Source organism: Rhodamnia argentea, chromosome 1 (assembly GCF_020921035.1).
Source record: "Rhodamnia argentea isolate NSW1041297 chromosome 1, ASM2092103v1, whole genome shotgun sequence".
Taxonomy (NCBI): Eukaryota; Viridiplantae; Streptophyta; class Magnoliopsida; order Myrtales; family Myrtaceae; genus Rhodamnia; species Rhodamnia argentea.
Window position 1 is genome coordinate 35,346,258 of NC_063150.1, and position 19,735 is coordinate 35,365,992.

The 19,735-nt window shown below is 39.9% G+C and overlaps 3 protein-coding genes across 4 annotated transcripts in view; all 3 read right to left on the bottom strand.

Moving 5' to 3' along the window:
- Positions 1-19,735, bottom strand: part of LOC125314150 (tRNA(His) guanylyltransferase 2-like) — a 206,931-nt gene that overhangs the window by 46,489 nt on the left and 140,707 nt on the right. The gene's annotated exons all lie outside the window — the stretch shown is intronic.
- LOC115727831 (ubiquitin carboxyl-terminal hydrolase 27-like) lies at positions 6,923-12,185 on the bottom strand. Its single transcript, XM_030658126.2, has 10 exons — positions 11,881-12,185; positions 11,483-11,609; positions 10,981-11,081; positions 10,666-10,896; positions 10,401-10,469; positions 10,188-10,316; positions 9,853-9,990; positions 8,777-8,839; positions 8,099-8,407; positions 6,923-7,741 (listed from the first exon to the last, which is right to left on the bottom strand). Exons 1-10 carry the CDS (start codon positions 12,091-12,093, stop codon positions 7,484-7,486), a joined length of 1,638 nt encoding a protein of 545 aa, XP_030513986.1. The 5' UTR covers positions 12,094-12,185; the 3' UTR covers positions 6,923-7,483.
- Positions 17,174-18,569, bottom strand: LOC115727818 (ethylene-responsive transcription factor ERF110-like). The gene is made up of 2 exons (XM_030658104.2): positions 18,155-18,569; positions 17,174-17,908 (listed from the first exon to the last, which is right to left on the bottom strand). The coding sequence occupies exons 1-2, from the start codon at positions 18,435-18,437 to the stop codon at positions 17,409-17,411; spliced, it is 783 nt and encodes a 260-aa protein (XP_030513964.1). The 5' UTR covers positions 18,438-18,569; the 3' UTR covers positions 17,174-17,408.

Below are 19,735 nucleotides of genomic sequence, written 5' to 3' on the forward strand. Positions count from 1 at the left end.
AAAGTTATTGCATTTGTATCAATTCAGTCACAAACCTCTCATTTGGACCAATTTAGTACTAAACATTTTCTCATTTTGTCAATTGAGTCAACACTTGAAAATCACCGACATGGATGCTAGCGGTTCTACCCGGCACAACCGGAGCCGACGTGAACATTTGTTATAACTTTTTGATAATTTCTCTTATTTTTTTTTCTTTTTTTTTCGCTTTCCTTTTCTTTCCTTTCTCCACGAGCAATGGCCGACGAGATCGACCCTTGCCTAGGCCAAGGCAGCCTCATTGAGCCTTGTCGGGTGAGTGCGAGGGCAAGGGCAAGGGCAAGCATTGATGAGGGCTCCCCTTACCACATCCGGCAACATTCGGTGAGGTTAGCCTTGCTGGCCACTAGCAAAAAGAAAAAGGAAAGAAAAATAAGAATTACGAAAAAATTATTTTAGCAAAGTTGCCGGTGTCCACTTAGTAATTTCCAGTGTAAATTGACCGGATAGACTCAATTAGTAAAACGTGAAAATTTTTGGACTAAATTGATCAAATTGAAAAGTTTTTGACTCCATTGACACCAATAATATGTTTAGGACTTTTTTGGTACTTTTCTCAGCTGCCTATTTCTCAAGACAAAATTTAACTTTAAGCCACAATTCATGAAATTTATTGAAAAGATCTTCGCTTCTCAAATGTCGAAAGAGCTTTTGATGGAGGGAGGAAAGTTGCCTTTTTATTTTATTTTTCAAAGAAAAAAAATTATCTATATAGTTTTATTTAGTTTGATTCCTTTAACTTTTATTGTTTTCCTCAACATAGTTTTCTGATTGAATTTTTCTGTTTTCTGGTCTTTACGTAGCTTAACAATTATCTATATGCTTCATATGTTTTGTTCTCTTATGATGGGTCCATATGTTAGAACCATTAAGTTAGATGTTTTACAAACCTGATTTTTCGCAATGTTTTTGGCTTTTTCAATGTCAAAGATATCATTACCTATATTAGGGATATTTGGGATACCATTTGATTTGATATATTGTTATCTTTCATAATATGCATAATATTTTAAGAAAATTGCTAACTTGATAATTTGACAAGACTATCGCTTATTTCGACCACATGATATTCCAATCAATGAGTACTTTATGCAGAGCATGTGATGTTCTTGTATAGGTCTACGGTTGATATTATACGGTCTCTGAAAGTATTTCCAGGGAAGCATTTTTCATATTTTAATAGGGAAATGCTTCCTTGATAGTTTGACTGAACTGCCAGTTATTTCTGATCGTAGATCCACATATCATCACCGCATGTTTGCATAAAATACTTATTAATTGAAAAATTGTGGGGTTGGAAATAATAATAATACTGTCAGATTGTCAGAGTAGCCTTATATATATTCAACAATGGAAAAAGCAGCAGGGGAGCACCCTGCTACGAGCTCATCTCAATTTCAAGGCAACGAACTAGACTATCAACTAATCTACTGACCCTTTCCCCACCCCATGTTCCACAAACCCTAGTTCCGGCAGCCCCTCTACAATGGCAGTTGGCCAAGAAGGAACGACACCGGCGCCTGCCCTCACCGTCCATTGGAAAGGCGGGGTAAAGTTCTGGGGAGGTGTTCGGTGATGGCTTGATCGGCGCAAAACATCTTCTGAGTTTACATTTTCGGGCCAGCTTCAGCAGCGATTTTGTATACTTGACCTTCTCAGCTGGTAGAACGAACGTTTGCTAAGGACGGCCTAACACCAGTCAATCGCAAAAGTACGAGGATTTTTACTAATACAGATGACAACACGGAAGAGAACTTTAAATTCAATTAGACAACTAACAGCAATGTCTTCTATGGAGTTTTTCATTTTTCCATGACATCCTAAGATATAACTATTTCGTGATAGTTCCCTTCAAACCGAAATTGGATAGGGTAAGTACATATTTTCAAAGTTTCATGTATCTTTATTGTAATATCCAAATTATAAGTGGTGTTCCACGGCAACACATGGGCACTTACTAGTAGGTAGGCCTTGCATGTGTGGTTCAACCGTGCTTGATTTCCTGACATACATTATTGGTATGGACGATATCGATATACGAGACAAGTGTCGCGACCTTATTTGAGCTAGGCCTGAGTCCTCATGCCCTAGCTGAGCTCATTGCCAAAGCAAAAATACAATAAGAGGGAAGTATAGAAGGTTACTTGCCCTGGACAATGATAAGATGATCTAATATGTCTATCTACACACCCAGGGCCTATCAATCGAAACTCTCATCAACTCCTGTTGCACTGCCTTTTCAATCCATTCATATCTCCAATTTGAAGCCCCAACTAGCAGTACAATAGATCATGCTTATCATTGTCTGCACAGTCTTTTTAAAGACAAGGCAGGGCCACCAAATGGATGATCATTAGGGCTTGGCCATGTGACTTTGGTACGTTAACACAGTCATTTGCCTTGTCTGAAAATGGGTCTTTGCCTTGTCTGAAAATGGGTCTTTGCCCGAGCCTTGTCTCTTAGTCCCCTTCACCATAATAAGCACCAACTCCTTTCCAAAACTTGATTGAATCAAACAAAACCTCTCAGGATCTTACAAAAGTCCTACTTCTTAAAGAAGGGTTTTGCTAATTGTAGACGGCCTTTGAGGCACTTCTTAGAAAGTATCTGAATAAGGAAAGTGTGCACTTTTCGATGTACAGTCTTCTTGTATTATGTGTAGTCCATATGTTAGAGTTCAAGATAATCCTAATTAAGTATACTTAACAAGTGTCACAAGAGTGCTAATTAACAAGACCTTTCGAGGTTTGTAAAATGGCTGCGACTATCCAAACGTTCAGTATGAACGTGGTTTTGAGCCATTGTGGGTATTCAATGTTCATCTAAGTATAGAAACATCGAACACACATATATAGAGCTTGCCCGAAGCTGTTCCCCGCCTATTTCTTGCTACAGATTTTGAGCCACCACAGCCATGGAACACAAGTAAATCTTACTCAGCTGAACAAAGATGTCCACTCATGGGGGAGACAATGGTTTGTCCGATATCATTCGAAAAAGGTATGTTAAGATTAATATCCATACAATTCCTATAACCTTGCTTTAATTTGTCACTAATTGATGCCATTTAACTTTTGTATTTAAAAAAGAAATATATCTCAAACTATGTTAAAATGGAAAAGAATAATATCATGAAAAACTCTAAACTGATACACATGTGATAAGTTTATCCTTCGTTAGTTTCCATTAAGTTGGGAAAGTAGTTAATACAACAAAAAACCCTAAACCGGTACACCCGTGATAAACGGATGGTAAAAACCCCAAACTTGTATATTGACCATTTGCCACGTGTCATCAAATTATATAATTTGAAGGTAAAATTTAACGAAAACTAACAAAGGTAAATTTATGACAGGTATACTAGTTTAGGATTTTTGATGGACAAAAAATTAATTTATGGTAAACTTATTACGGATGCATCGGTTTAGGATTTTTCATGGTATTAGCCCGAATGAAAAACCCCGCTTCCTCCAATAGGAAGAGCTTTGAGTGGTGTCCTGTCTGAAGACATGTAAGATGAACATTTTAGATAGCCCTAGGCGAATTTTAACGATAACAAATACCGATGAATCAAGTTATAAACTACTAAGGTTCATATATATATATATATACACACACACACATGCATCTTGGATCGACACGTTCGCCGATGAATAAACCATCATCAGCCGAAAAGCTCAAATGTGAGACTCTACTATCATACGCTAAAGTTGTAAATAAATAATTTCATCTCGAGTTTATAATATTTCTTGTGTACTTCAATATGAGTCTGAATTATATTCCGACCAATGCTGATGAACAAACATATTTTCCTCAGACTTTATTCGACTGTTGACGTAGTGGGAATTCAAGTCTAGGATATCGATATATGTTCATTATATTAATAGTCATTATCTACAAATTTGTGTTTGTTAATATCTATTTTTCGCTACCGGTGGATTGAATGAGTACTATTCTAAATCATCGTGATTAGTAAGTCCCTTATCCAAAAATAGACCTTTCAATGAGAGCCTATAAATTCATACAGTAACCAAAGAGGATCCAATAGCTGCTTTGTTCATCGGAGGAAGACATTTGCAGTTGCTAACATGATAGGACTAATTTGGACACAGTTTATGGAGACCCCTCCAAAGAGAATCGATAGTATAAAAGCTTTTTAGCATTTCCATTTCATTTTCCAAGTTTTGGACTTATATTGGGAGTCATCTTCAAAACCCTAGGGCTACCATCTTGATGCAGGACACAGGGGGAGACATGGATGGTGACTTCACGTAGAGAATTATTACTAGGAAGTGTTTCTCTATCACTGTCATGGTGGAACTCATCTCCATGGCAAGTACAGCTCTATCTCTATATAAAGAGAAAGATTACAATGAAGACAAGCAAGAAGTGACATGAAAAGAAGATTGGCTGCAAGTGAAGAAGATGGCTGATAATAATAAGCTCTCATGGAAGAGACTTGTTTTTGTGGCATTTTGCATCCTCTTCTTCGTCTCCATCACTGCTCAGGGTAATTATAGATATGCACTGCGCATCTCTTTCTATATGTATTTTCTCTAAATTTTCAATGCAACTTTCATAATTTTCACAAAAAAAGTTTTGGTAGTCCATGTTTAAGCTGGTCAGCTTAAGGGAGTGACGCAGTTTTACGGTGGATGTAGATAAAAGAATGATATTCCTTTTCCGGTATCGGCGACTGTTATGGCTTCTGATGTGTCTTCAAGAAAATGATCTTCGACTGATGAACAAAAAATCCCATTTAAAGCTTTGCAGAAGTGTATATGTAACTGTATATTATTTGATATGAGGAGGTATATATTAGCATTTATATCTAACATTAAAATTACTACTGTGATGATTTTGAGTAGATCGGTTCTTTTATTGATTGCAGGACGGAGTTTGCATGCCACTGCTGTGGAAAATGTTGATGTGGGAGTTCACAACGATGCAAATACACCAAAAGAAGGAACAATAGAAGCTGATGATGACATTTCGTCCATAGATTACACTCCGGCGAGGAAGAAGACTCCGATCCATAATTGAAGTTGCAAATTCTGTGTCACCACAAGCAAATCTAGTTATTGACTAATTTGGGTTTATATGTACTTGGTCCTATTTATGTTCGTGTGCAACGCCTGTATACGCAAGAGCAAAAGCTTTTAGGGATGGAAACCGGGTGATTTCTCTACTACATGTATAGTATATATAGTTTCTATTTATTCAACGTCGATTAAACGTTTTTAGATTATTGTAGAAGAGCTGACAGTAAACATAGTACTAATCAGACAAACGCATCATGAACTCAATGGGGCATATAAAGCACGTCGAGTCATTCCGCTTTTCGGTTTCGATTCTTTGTGGTCTTGCAGGCATCAAAATTGATTACTTGCCGGGTGTTTCATTCGTGAAAGACCTGATGGATAACAAATTCATAATATTGGATGAAAATATGGAGCTAAATGTACTTTGTTTGTTCCAATATCTCAAGTTTTTTCTTTTCTGTATTGGACAGAGGCGTTTGGTTTCAGCTTCTGTTATTAATTATGCAACCTATCTACGGGTGAGGTTCCTGGTTTGGTCCGCTTCCTGGGCCGTCCAATGGAACCAAGGGAAACACTGCTTCTCCCTCTCGATAGACATCATATCATTTGCCAAGTATAGTTGCTCATAACTTCATGTGCCCTTTGCTTCGCAGGTTTTTAGGCGGTGGAAGTTCTCCTTGCTTTGGAGTACTTGCATACGCTTGGGATCATTTACAGAGGCCTTAAACCAGAGAATATTCTAGTTAGGGAAGATGGGGGCACATAATGCTTTCAGATTTCGATCTCTCTCCAAGATATGTTGTCGATATGTTGTCTCCCCGACTCTGATCAAAGCCTCAAACTCAAGCCTCGAGCCGAAAGAAAAAAAAAATTATTCAGTTCAATCCGGTTTCCCTATGGAGCAGGAAACTGGATCGATTGTAACTGATTCCAATTTTATGGAACTGGGAACCCAAACCAGAGCCCTCAGGAAGAGGACCAAACTGGCCAGTTCGATCTGATTTGGGTGATTCCCGATTCGGTCAGTTTATTATGTTCAACCCTAAATCTATTTGATCATGGTGAGCTATAGGAGTGGTGGGATTGTCTCAAAGAAAGGTTTCGAGTTAAGGTGGATATGCACTCACCATATTTATTAGTCTGTTGATGATGCAAGAGAGTCGCAAGTCGATCTCTTTTTGTGAGGAAACTCGGACTGTAACACTTACGTAAAATTGGCCAGCTCTCATGTTTCAGAAGTAAGTCCGGCTAAACCTTGACAATAAAAGGTTCAACGATACACATTTCAAGAGCCATTTGGAGTTACGGAAATTAAGATGCCCAGCAGCAATAAGTATCTATTCGAGATTTAAATTTTCAAGATCCGTCGATAAAATTCCATTAGCAAGGGGCGTCTAATTCACGCATCATCATCATGATGAGTAAACATTGCATCACATGACATGTCGGAATGATATCACTAAAAAAGAATCGGACATCTGCACTTGTGGCTGACTCTGTACATACCAAACGAATACGACACCCCGTACCATACCACCCCGGGAAAATGTTTCCACAAAGTGAATTGAGTATACCGGCAAGTGCACAGCTCGAATCTTGAAAATGAATCCTCATTTCATGACAAGATTTCAATTAGACAATGTGTTCTCTCCTAACACAACTTATAAAATACTAAGGATTTTTCTCTTTTGGTGACCACAACAGGCAGGCATTAGAATCCATAGACACGGATACATGAGTACACTTTCTTTTCTTCCAAGTTGTCTCGAGTCTGTCCTTCCCAATGAGCATAATAAACATGCGAACCTGATGGCTATTAATGCCTTTGAGCAATTCAGATGCCAGGAAGGACAGACATGATCATTAACATATAGATGGTGCAGTCAGCCACCCGTTTGGCAAAGTACTTTAACCCAGAAAGACTACAAAGGTCAGAATGGAAGTTGGTCATACTTCGGTTTCCCTATAATGAGCAACCTAGCCAACAAAGACGGAAACTATGATCAACTGAAAGAATTATATAATCAACAACTCAAGATATGTCCCCCGAACATGAAAACAAAAATGGGTCTCAAGGATACTCTTTCATCATGGATATTTCTCGCAGGGTTGCACAATCTTGCCTGCTGAAATCCCCATATCCTTAGAAGACGACGTATAAATCTTTTGATCTTTTTTGTTTGGGCAGAGCATGCCCTTGAATCTTCACCATGCCAAGGAGTGTGCAATCATACGAAATCACCCGTGCCTGGGTTGCTAAAGCTTCCTTTCATGTCAGAAATGCATTGTGGGTTCACTCTTCATTTCTCACATATGCATTTTAAATTAAAGCCTCAGTTTCTCTGACCATGGAACTTCAACCATTCTGGGCAACTACTTCTTACGACATGTACATCTCATCCCTATACCAATCTCTCGTAAAAGAGCAAGCTAGCCTCAGCGGCAAGAACGTCACTTTCTGAAACATTGTACACCTCTGAATCTGAAATGTAAAACCATTGTTCAGAGGCAGTTTCCAAGCGTGGCTGATTTTCCTCCTCAGGCGGCTCTGTTCTTACCCTTCTGTAAACTGTATAATGGCCGCTTCCCGTTCTTCCAAAATGTTCCACCACTGAAACAAGACAGTAGCAATGACTTTTTGAAGCTTGGGGCATCACATCCTACACTCCAAGGGAGGGAACCATGAAAGTTTAAGAAAACCGGGCAATTTGGAGAATACCAAGCTGAAGAATTTCTAGCTAACTTGTGAGAAATCAGTTACTCAACAAAAGAACATAGAACGCCTTTGCATTTAACAGGAGGCACATTGAGAATAGGGGCGAAGATCCAAGACGAGAAATGAAGCAAAATAGATATGAGCCTGCCAAGCAATATTTGCCAAAAAGAGATACATGATCCAACTCTTATCGTATAAATGGTCAGTTTAGTTTATTTTTTTTTTGTACTAATAATGCGATTCTATAATTGTTAGTCACTACAGCTAATTCAGTAGCACATAAGGTATGGATTTGACTAACCTTGCAATGGGATTCCATGCATTCATCGTTACACGAGTTACTAGAGCTGGGTCCATACCCTACCTCGCCCTCTTTTTTGAAGGGTTTCTGCGGCATAACAGACCCAAATTCGCAGTCAAATAGCCCTCTTAACCAGATACTATGACTTTCTGAATCAATATGGGCACTAGACTGCATGGAAAGTGGGCTTATTTGTTGATTATTAAGGTTCCCTTGCCCAGCGGGAACACTTCCTTTCCTGATTTGCATCCCCAACCAATTTGTCGTGTAAGGAGAGAGGTCCAGAACCAATGGAAATGAAATGTGCCCCTACAATCATCAATAATGTCATTGCACAGTGAGAATAGCAAAATATTGGACCACAGCACTGGAAGTTCCAAAACAGAACACGAATAAAAGGTCACAGGAAGACAATCATGTTTTATCTACTCCCAATCTGCTTTGAGCTGGAAAAGGGGACAACAAGGAAAATCATTTGATTAACATGCTTGGGAACAGACAACATGACTAATAAAGATCCAGAGCTAGACAAGGTACTCAGTTCAAGAGAATTGCAATCTATTAGACAGCACACCGGCAGGACTTCATCAAGTAATAAAGAGAAGTGCCGAACATATCCCTATAAATCTTGTCAGAGCAAAATTGCCAGTGAAACCTCAAGGAAGAATCCTCGAGCACCTGAAGTTTTAGAGGCTCTCCAAATTCATTCACCGAAGCCCGTTGCAACTGAATGCATAAAATCTGCAGGCAGAAAGCACACAAATTTAGCCCTCTGATAGTGAAAAGGCTCTTGCTAACAAATGTTTCCAACACACTTGTTAAACATACTTGACTTGGAATAATGCAATCTTCAAAAGATTGTATCTCTTAATACAAGGATAATGAGTGCATGGGAAATTCCAAAGTTTCCTAACTTGGTTACTTGAACAAAACCTCTGGGGCACTGGTTAACAAAATCCACGTGAAAATTGTTTTTACCTCATGATAGGAGGGGAGAAAAGGAGAAGCTCTACATAAGGAAGGCTATGGACTATTTGGAGCAACTTCTAATTTCTAAAACTCTTTTCTTTTCCTTAAGCTTTTAGCATTTCAGATTTGGTTTATTTTTACAATACAGCATAGAGTAGCATCCACATTTTCCCAATAGGGAACTTCTATCGGTTCATTAAGGCTGGCAAACAATGGGATACCTGCTTCAAGCTACGCCCTCATTAAAATTTAAGAAAGTGGGCTATGGATGTTGACCTCATCCTTCTACAGTTCTGTTATTCATCATTCCAACGTGTCAAAAGAGAAGCCTTGAGTCGTCTAACAATTAAAAGGAAATATCTTCCACTTAAAAGAGTCAAAGTGTATTAAATTTCTCCTTTCGTATGCTGGATTTAAATCCACAAATTCAAATCAAATACTTGTAGTAAAGTTCCGGAAATTCACAACATAATCTCCAAGAATATCCACTTACACAAAAAATATGATGCTATATTGACTTTATAATTGCTTCTAGAAGTATGAGCCACATCTACCATAAAGAATGCATAAGCCAATTCCATTTGTGAGAATGAATCATGACTTTAGATTTCATGAAATTCAACATCCTGTGTAATTGCTGCTGTGCCCACAAGAAGGTGCACTATGTATAAAAAAAGCGAATACAATCAGTGAGAAGCTTGGAAAGAGCCTTCAGGAATCTAATTCAACCATCGAAAGAGATCATAACTTCATCTACATCAAGCTGGGCAAAGGCTCAGTAGTACCTCCGGCAGGCGAGCAATAGTTGACTGCCTAATAGTACGCGAAAAATCATTCGACCAAGGTAGCATCTCGAGATTGAACTGATTTTGGCAGTCACAGAAATCTCCACCACTGCATGACTTAAGTTTCATGATATCCATCTGGGGAAAAAGGTATAAAAGCAACATCGATCCATATAAGCACTAAGTAACTTCACATTATTTCTAAAAAGTCTTCACACGACATGGAGAGATGGGTGGCGTCTAACATCCCAAACCAGGATTAGGGAACATGAGTATAAAACATGTGCAAATTCAAGTATAATTTGCCCCAAAGCAGTTGAGCACGACAGAAATACCTCACTTGCTCTAACCAACAATAAGTACTTCGCTGCAGCAATGTGCCAACATCGACTACAATGGTAATTGGCAACTCTCTCAGCAGCAACAAACTGCTTTAAGCAATCTCGCAATGTACAATCCCCTATCTATTCCAAAAAAATAAGTCCCATGGTGAAAACAAAATCACAAGGAATTCAAACTATATCTAGGTACATCCTTAGTGAACTTACAATGGTTGAGCCATTGCACAGCACGGGAGAAAGCAGCAAAGTTTGGAACAATTCAAAATTCAGTGAAATCTGCAAGAACAAGAAAAACCCATTATTCAGCAGATGAATAAGTAGATCACTACAAGTCTACAACCTTTATGTCTGAACCTGAACAACAACATACAGTTCAGACCCAAGGTCAGAGTCATAATGGGCATCCAATAAAATGACAAAGTGTCTAATCAAAGGCTTTCAAAACAAATATCCTTGCAAAGGCCATGTGAACCTGCGATGAACAACTTTGACATGTTAAAAAGCTACGAATTATCCCATCAAAAGGCCCGAGGAAGTGCTTCTGCCATCTTTTCTGTTCACTTTGGCTGTCTGTACCCTTTGAAGAAAGAACCCTACTGGTAGTATCAGAAACAACGGCTAGAGGACTTCGAACCGGAACGTACCACTCTGAAAATTCCTCCCTTAAGGAGGAGAGAATATGGAGGAGTGCTTCTGCTGCATCCTAAGCACCAAACAAGGAGACTGTGCTAAAAGTCGGAAAATCTTAAAGTCATCAAATAAAACAATTTAAGATATATAACAGCACCTGCTGGCTTGTCAAATTGAAATTGGGTATATAGTGGGCCATCTCAAGCATCACTCTTCGTGGGCTTAATACTACCCTTCTATCAGCAGAAATGCATAGCTCTGCAGAACTGACATGTATCAGTTCTTGATAACTAAGTGAAGAGCAAAGATAAAAACTTTGCAATGACCAACAAGATGTTTATACAGTCTAATTGATGCTTGAATTTTTTCAATGGTTCGAGGACAAGAAAGCCGTTCCACTTTTCTTCTCTTTGTTCTTTCAAATTTGGGCTAATAAAAGAAATGATACACGTTTAATCAAGCTATAAATGTGATACTGCTGCATCTCCATTCAGCATTGTGAAATTCCAGCCAACCATCGGATGAAAAAAGAAACTCCCTACTCAACTCGCAACTTCCAATGAGTTTCCCCCATCAACCAATTTCAAGATTAAGAGAAATATATGGTCTCTTAAGTCGCAACCTCAAACTTTGAGTCTCCGTTAAACTTGAAGTGTTACCTTCGAACAGATCGTCCAATGCAAGGGTTAGTGGCATCATTTCTGCCCTCTCTTCCGCGACTGTCATTTCACATTCATCCAAGACCTTGTGGACAAAAGGTTGGAAGCACGAACAACTGGCCAGAGCCTGCAAAAGTCTCCATCTTCTTTAGCCAAACAAAATCAAACCCATCAATCAGACAACCACCCTAGCTCAGGACATGAATATCCTCATTCACACCGAAGCACCCAAACACGCTAATCAGGATTATCTTTTTGATCAAGATCTTACTTCCACGTTCCCCACGAGCTCCTTTAAACCGGAGAGCTTTGGCAAAGGTAAAGACACAACAAAGAAAGGGCAAAACAAGAAGACTCAGTCACCAAGCTTGATTACCACGGGCAAGAAGCCTCAGTACCTGCAAGACAACATTGAGGAAACAATTGTTGCCAAGATTTTGCAAACCGGGCACAGAGTATTTCGCTGCAAGATGATTCTTTCTCCGGAATAAAGACGAGAGGCCGCCGAAGGACCCGACTACGCCATCTCTTTTCAAGGCGAAGACGAAACCAGCAACACCCACAAGACCAACGAGGGAGAGATTGAGCTTAGAAGCAGAAACCCACTTCATGTGCGAAGCAGAAGAACGCTACTTCTGCTCAAGGCCGTGACTCCACGCAGCAACACCTTCGCCGCTCGCCAAGGTCGTTTGCGGAATCACCGTACGTCACAGTTTTTTTTTTTTTTGTCAAGCCCCGTACGTCTCACTCTCCCCGTACAAAACCCGCCATTCGGCGGGCCTAGATTAGGCTCAGGCCGGACCCACAGGAAGCATTAGCAGAGCTCAGCCCAGGCCCTCGCAGGCTTCGGACTGAAATGTCTTGTCTGAATGAGAAAACTATTTGTGCACCCATTGTGACTCGGAAAAGCAAACTAGTCGCCGTTAAAAAACTGAAAATTTAAACAGAAAATTATTCGGGGATCATACTAAGGGCATGTATGGTAACAATTCTATTCTCGAGAATAATTTCTGAGCAGAAATAATTTTTCTCAAATTCTATTAGAGGAACAGAGAAATTGATTTATGTTACTTCTTGTTTCATGTTTCAAATCCGTTCCGAGAACAAAAATATTAACTGACTTTACTAAATAAATTTTTATTCTTTTTTATTTCCTAAAATAAAAGAACATGAATAAGAGAAATAGGAGTGTTACTAAACAGGCACTAGCAAATGAATGTAATTCTTTCTCCAAATCTTTGTTCTTTGGTCTCTAGAGGACTCCCAAGCCTCCCAATCTAAAGGTCAAGAGCGGTCCGCTTCAAGCCCAATAGTAATAATTATTTCTTGCAAAACGAGAAAAGCTAATGATGTGTTTGGTAGGGTTGAGCATGGGCTGGGTGCGTGGGGCACAAACCAAGACCCCGAAACCGACGCTTTTATAACCAATTCTCAATTTTTAGAATTGAGAACCAACCCTATTTATCCTAAAATCTGCTTTGAAACAGACCATGTTTTTCGATCCGATTCTAGAGTCTACTCGAGAACCTGTTTTCCTTCTGTTTCTTTTTCTGATTTCATTTTTTCCATCAAAATAATATGAGTATCGATGAAATGATCCAAAGTAAAAGGTGAATAATAAAACTCATTATTTACCAAAAGTAACAATTCCCGATATGAACAATAAAAATGATAATCCATCAAAAGCAACAATCCAAAATATAATAATGGAAGTTACAATCCACCAAAAGAAATAATGATCCTACAAAATGCTGAATTAACAAATGCAATTTTTCCTATCACACTACCACTGAAATCCACTAATAATCTCTTTTTTTGTCTTGCAAGTCAAAAGATTCGAAACCCACTTTGAAACTTGCAAGTATAACTCCTCCTCCAAGAGTGATATCATGAGCCAATCTACTTAGAACAAAATCTCTCACAAAGACTTCAAATTCATACATAAAGGAAAATCGGCAAGAAACCATGCTCTAGAGATAAGTACAAAAGTGCCGATCGATGAAGTCTATTTACTTACCACAAAATCGGAGTTTCCATAAAATAAAGTCTATTTACCAAGGATAATGTTGTCGGTAAGACAATCCAAATCTAAAAACTGAAAAAGAGATTAGAAAAATACTCATTCAATAGATAGATATGCTAATGAATTACAAGATAGAAAGAAAAATACACACAACTTACCCGACTCAAACTTTTCCGCTTTCTTGATGTACTCTTCAATATTAATCAGCATGCAAATGGCTCTCAACCAATCCCGAGTGCAAATCCGACCTTCAACCACTTTAGGAGTCAAAGAACTTAGAAAGCCATCTAGCACACGGCCCGATGTACTAAAAGTTGACTCCGAAGCAATGGTAGTGACGGGAATGGATAAAACATCCCGAGACATCAATGATAAGATTTTGTACTTTGACCCATTATTCTTCCGCCACATCAAAAGATCAAAGTTAAGGACATCTTCACTTTCAACTTCAATATATCGATCAAGCTCAGATTTTTTGTCATCAAACGCATTTTTCTTCGGGTGAAGAAACCTTTTTCGTCAAGCTTGGATGTCATACTTGCTGTTAGCTTCATTGTCACTAGCATTGGAACCACTATCGCTAGTATTCACACTTGAACCATGAAAATTTCGTTTGCTAGAAGAACCAACAAAGGATTGCTCATAAAATTCAAACAAGCTCTCCAAGGCAAGCTTCATCTTATCATGCATCTTATCAATTTTCGCTTCATCATCATACATTTGTCCATAAATGAACTTCACATAATGCAATTTTTTGTAGGATCCAATGCAACCGCACTCAACATCATCATATTCACTTTATCCAAACTCCCATAATACTTGTCAAACTTCTCTTTCATTTTTGTTCCCATAGCTTTAAGCTTTGGGCCCAAGCATCATTCAAATATTTATACAAAAAAAAGCTATCTCCTCAAAATAATCATTTGACGTAACATACGAACTCCTCGACATCTGTTTAGTGGCATCATAAAATTGTTTCAAAAATTTAGAAAGAATGATGACATTTTCCCAATCTTCATTTCAAGGAGCGTCATTGTCAATATCCCTTAAGAAAGATAAATCATCTTCTTGCATTCTTTCAAAAGCTTTTCTAAACTTTATGGCAGTGTCCAACATTAAATAAGTGGAGTTCCATCTAGTGGCAACATCGAGACAAACCAAACTCTTGTATGTGATCCTCTCACTCTCAATACAAGATTGAAATTTTTTTGTTCTCATAGGAGAACTCCTCACATGTCTAACTATGTTTTGGATACGTGCAATATAATCATACACCTCTTTCGATCCATCTTTTACAATCAAGTATACTATATGAGCAGTGCATCTCGTATATAAATAATCACCATTCCGGATCAAAAACTTTTCACTTGAGAATTTTTCCTTCAAATAACCAACGGCTACATCATTGGAACTAGTATTATCAACCATTACTGTGGAGACCTTTCTTTCTATTCCCCACTCATAAATGCATTTCTCCACCATCTTCCCAGCCTCCCTAACCTTGTGTGACTATGCATCACTACAAAATTGATGATTCTTTTATGCAACTTCCAGTTTTCATCAACAAAATGCGCAATGAGACATAAATAGCTCAAGTTTTGAATGGAACTACACACATCAGTCGAGAGTGCAATCCTAGAATTAAGTTTACCAAAGTAAGCTTTCAAATAAGTTCCTTCACTCAAATACAACTTCATACAATCTCTAGCAATCGTAAATTGTGACACATGTCGGAAGAGAGGTTGTGATTCAGTGACATAATCATGAAAACCGACACGCTCAACCATGGAAAAAGGTTGTTCATCAATAATGATCATATGAGCAAGCATGTGCCTACTACGTTCTTGGTTAAACTTCCACGTCGTTAAGACACTACCACCACCAGTATTTTCCCCTACCTCGCCAGCCACATCTTTGTTACGTGGTACAAAAATAGTTTGCTTCTTATGTGCATGGGGATACTTTTTCCACTTGCTCAAGTGCTTCCACATAGTAGATGTTCCATGATTAACATGACATTCATACTCAATCCCACAGTAAATGCACTTTACCTCAATTGTTTTTTGTGTCTTATCATCTAAGATTCTTGAAAAATGATCCTAGGCCTCCGAGTGATTAGCTTGCTTTTTGCTAAGAGGAGGAAGGGGGCTAGGCATTGTTGCCTTTTTTGTCGCACTCATGATCGATTCCACTTCATCAACTCCATGGAATGGCAATTCCCTCATTTCATTATGTCCATGCACTTTCATTGTTATGTCATTGTCTTGGTCCATCAACTGAAAACATATTACACAACAATGTCGGGGTCCTATTGAAAACAAAAAAGAAATCCAAATTCCAAGCGCTAGCACATTAACATACCCAAACACTATCGGGTTATAATAGTAAGGCAACTTAGGGAGAGTAATCAAATGAACAAACTGTGGATTGTTTAACAGGATTGATCCCGAGAGCAGAGCACGGTGCGTGATAGAGAACTTGGATCCAGAATGATCTCAAGAAATTAAAAAAGTTAGGCTTTTTGGAACATTCCGAGACTAGTTCGGCGTTGTAGCGTGCTGGCGAAGCTTGTGGTATATTTCTCGGATGATTGTTCATAGTAGTTTTGTCTGTAGCTGCTTATGGATTTGAGAAAATTGACTGCAGTACACATAGACAAGCACGGAACCGCCCCAAACATTTCAGAGCAACCAAAGGGGACACTCTCGTCGGAAAAGCGTACCGTGTTAATAGCAGGCGACACGGATACATCGAGCGATGGAGGATCTCCCACGATTGCCCACACCTTGAAAAGAACGGCTCACTGGGCATGGCGATCGGATGACGAGTTGTGTTGCGTCTTTGAGGCGCCAATGATGGTGACAATGAGAGAGAGCACGACGAGATGGGATTGGGAAAGACGAAACAAAAGAGGTGTGGCAAGGTTGGCAAAAGAAGTGAGATAGGTTTATTTATTTTTTAAATAGTAGCTAAAACCGGTTTTAAAACCGCTCCAGGTGGGTCTTCACCTAGAACCCGGGGACCGGACCGGTTTCAACCGGTTCCCAAAAATTGAAATCGGTTCTCGGACCTGTTTGAGCGAGAACCGATTCCCGATCCTATTTTTCGGGTGATCCGATCCGAGTTCCGAGGAAATCTGGCATGCTTGCACACCACTGTTTGGTTGAAGCAACTCAAGAAGATGTTAATTTTTTTTTCCATATAATTTAGAGGTACATATGCGAAGGCTAAACTATTTGGAGGCTCATGGAACATCCTATAAGTCTCATGAATTTTTTATTTTTTATTTTTTATTTTTTTACCTATACAAGTGGGCTAATCTAGAACAGTTTGCATGCTGTTTGTGAAATTCGAATTGGTGACGACTTCCAATTTCCGATCTAAAATTCCCTAAAAACTTGGCCAACTGTCAATAAGTCATATAAAACAGATAAAATAATATTGCCACCGAGGTTGCGGCGGCTTCGCCAACTGGGACATTGTTGAGGCAGTCAAAGACGGCGGTCCACCGCGAGCCGGTGGGGAGAGATAGGGAGGATGAGGAAAAGGAGACATTGTCGATAGCTATATTTCACACGGTGCGATGATTTTATGTGGCTGAACTAAGAACTTAAGCAGACACTGATTCATGGGGACGATAATACCATGGAGGCCAAATTCGGGTCAAAAGTTTCGTTCATATTTCACCGTGGATTTACACTTCAAAGAAAAGACATGTTACAACAAAAATAAGGCCAAATTCTAAAATCGCAAACAGGTGCACATACAACTAATGAAAAAAGAGCGAACAAGACGAATAAGCAGGAGATTTGAGTATGTTCAAAACTGCCCAGAGGTGGAGCTGAAATGGCCGGAATCAGACCAATTTGGGAAAGCAAATGATCCTGCTTTCCGAACTGAAGATTAAGAAGGCGGCGGCGACCGCAACAAACTAGAACACGCAGGATCAGGATGGGGAGACAACCAAGAGCACCACTCGTCGAATCCTTGATCCTGACCCGAGACAAACTGAGGCTTTGTGTTCGCCGGAACGGACGAAGGGGTCTTTGGGGAACCCGAAACCGCCAGGTGGGTCACGGGAGGATCAGTCAGAGGCAGACGGGCAACGACGTTCTCCGGGAAGTTGAGCTTGGCCTTGTTGCCTCGGAACTTCAAGGCCGCAGCGTCGTACGCTCGGGCCGCTGCTTCGGCCGTCTCAAACGTGCCTAGCCAAACCCTCGCAGCCTTGACCGGGTCTCGGATCTCGGCTGCCCACTTCCCCCATGGCCTCTGCCTGACTCCTCTGTATTTTCTTCTCGGTTGGGGTTCGTCCTTGGACATGGACATCATAGCTGTGCTGTTGCTGTACTCGTACGTTGGAGTTGCATGGTTCGTCGTGCTCACGCTAGGACCTTCCATGATGCCTATAGCGAAAGAATTGGAAAGGAAAGGCACAGGAAAGTATGTAAAGGTTCCCCACCACAAAACATGTTGCACAACCGGCGCGATATCACGGACCAATCAAATGCAAAGTGCAAGAAAAAGATGATCTGTGAGCTAAACCGATAATTTGTTGATAGGTCATGCTTAGCATCTCCGCATTTCATTATTCATCCTAATTTATCGGATGTCTCTCGAAAGCCAATAAAACTCCTAACCATCTCAATTACCTCTCGCAGCATCGACCCACGGTCCTCTTCCAGGGGCTCTCCAAAGCGTCTCGACCGATGGCCGCTCAGTCGATGAATCGCCATGGCCTCTCTCCAATCCCAGGACTCCTCTGGAGGGAAAAGAACACCATCCCTCGGTATCGGTATCGGTATCGCCAGGAACTTCTCCGGCCACCACGCGAGTCAAAGCCAGGACCATGGCCGACATCTCTCTTCCCCTGTCCGGCCCAGAAAAGAAGACCGGCGCTTTGTCGCTCGGTTTGGCCACCTTCGGCTCCAACATGACTCGATGCACCCTTCAGCAAACTCAATGGACGAGAGCTTGAAAAGAAGGGCCGCATAAATAAAGGTCCGAGACTAGCGATCGGGGTAGGCGAGGAAACAACAATGTAAACGCCGCCTTTCGGCTTCACCTCTCGAGCTCGTCGACGGATAAACATTGGAGCACGAGTTGACAAAGGTCAAAAAGCATGGTGTGAACGTCTGGCGTTCATAGCGAGTATCTTGTTCTTGAAGTTCTCCACCGCTTTGCTTGGCGATGTCGGTACACAGGGTGGCGGAGATATCAGAAATAGAATTTCGTGGTTAGTTTAACGTTCTAATGTCAATAATATCTGTTTTCGGGAGAGTAAGCTCAGCTATGAAGATTTTCTAATCATGGGTTTCCACGGGTGTTATTATTATAATCTCGTTTTTCGTTTGCGGTGGAATCTGAAGTTTTCACTCTTTGGTTCGTAGATTTCTCTGTTTTCTTAAGGGGAGCAGTCGGCGGACGACACCGACAAGACTGCGTGTTTGGATAACGGAAGCGAACGGAAATCCCCAACCGACATAAAAAAGAAAAAAAAAAAAAGATATGTGTAACGGAAATCCTAAAACTTGTCGTGCAATTAAGTCTTAAAACTTTTAGAAAATGCAATTAAGTCCTACAATTTGACAAACAGGTACAATCGAGTCTTTCCGTTAACTCTGCCTAATTAAGCTAACGAAAAATACCGACGTGTCATTTTCAATTGCTTTTTCTCTCCTACGTGACGCCGACGTGTCTTAAACAGAAAAAATAAGTTCAAAACGACGTCGTTTTGGTCCATATTTGATTTTTAACATAACTATTGATTAAATTAACTAAAAAAATAAACTAAATTAACAAAAAGGGCAACAATAGTGAGGGCCCCTATTGGCCTTCGCCTGCCGTCGGCCAAGGTCATTGACTACCGGCCGAGACTCGACGACCCCCGACCAACCCTCAACCCACCATCGCCGGCCCCTTCTGCTATGGTGGGAGGCAGCGGTGACTAGGGCCATCAGGGGCCCTTGATGCTGTTTCCTCTCTCTCTCTCTCTTTTTTATAAATAAATTTACCTTATTTTTTATTTAAGTTGATCAATATTTGTGTTAAAAATCAAATATTGACCAAAACGATGTCATTTTGGACTTATCTTTTTTCTTTTAGCCACATCGGCTTCACGTAGGAGAGAGAAATCAATAAAAATGCTATGTGATCATTTTCCGTGTTAACTAAATTGGGCGAAGATAACGAAAGGATTCAATTATACTAATTTATTAAGTTTTAGGACTTGA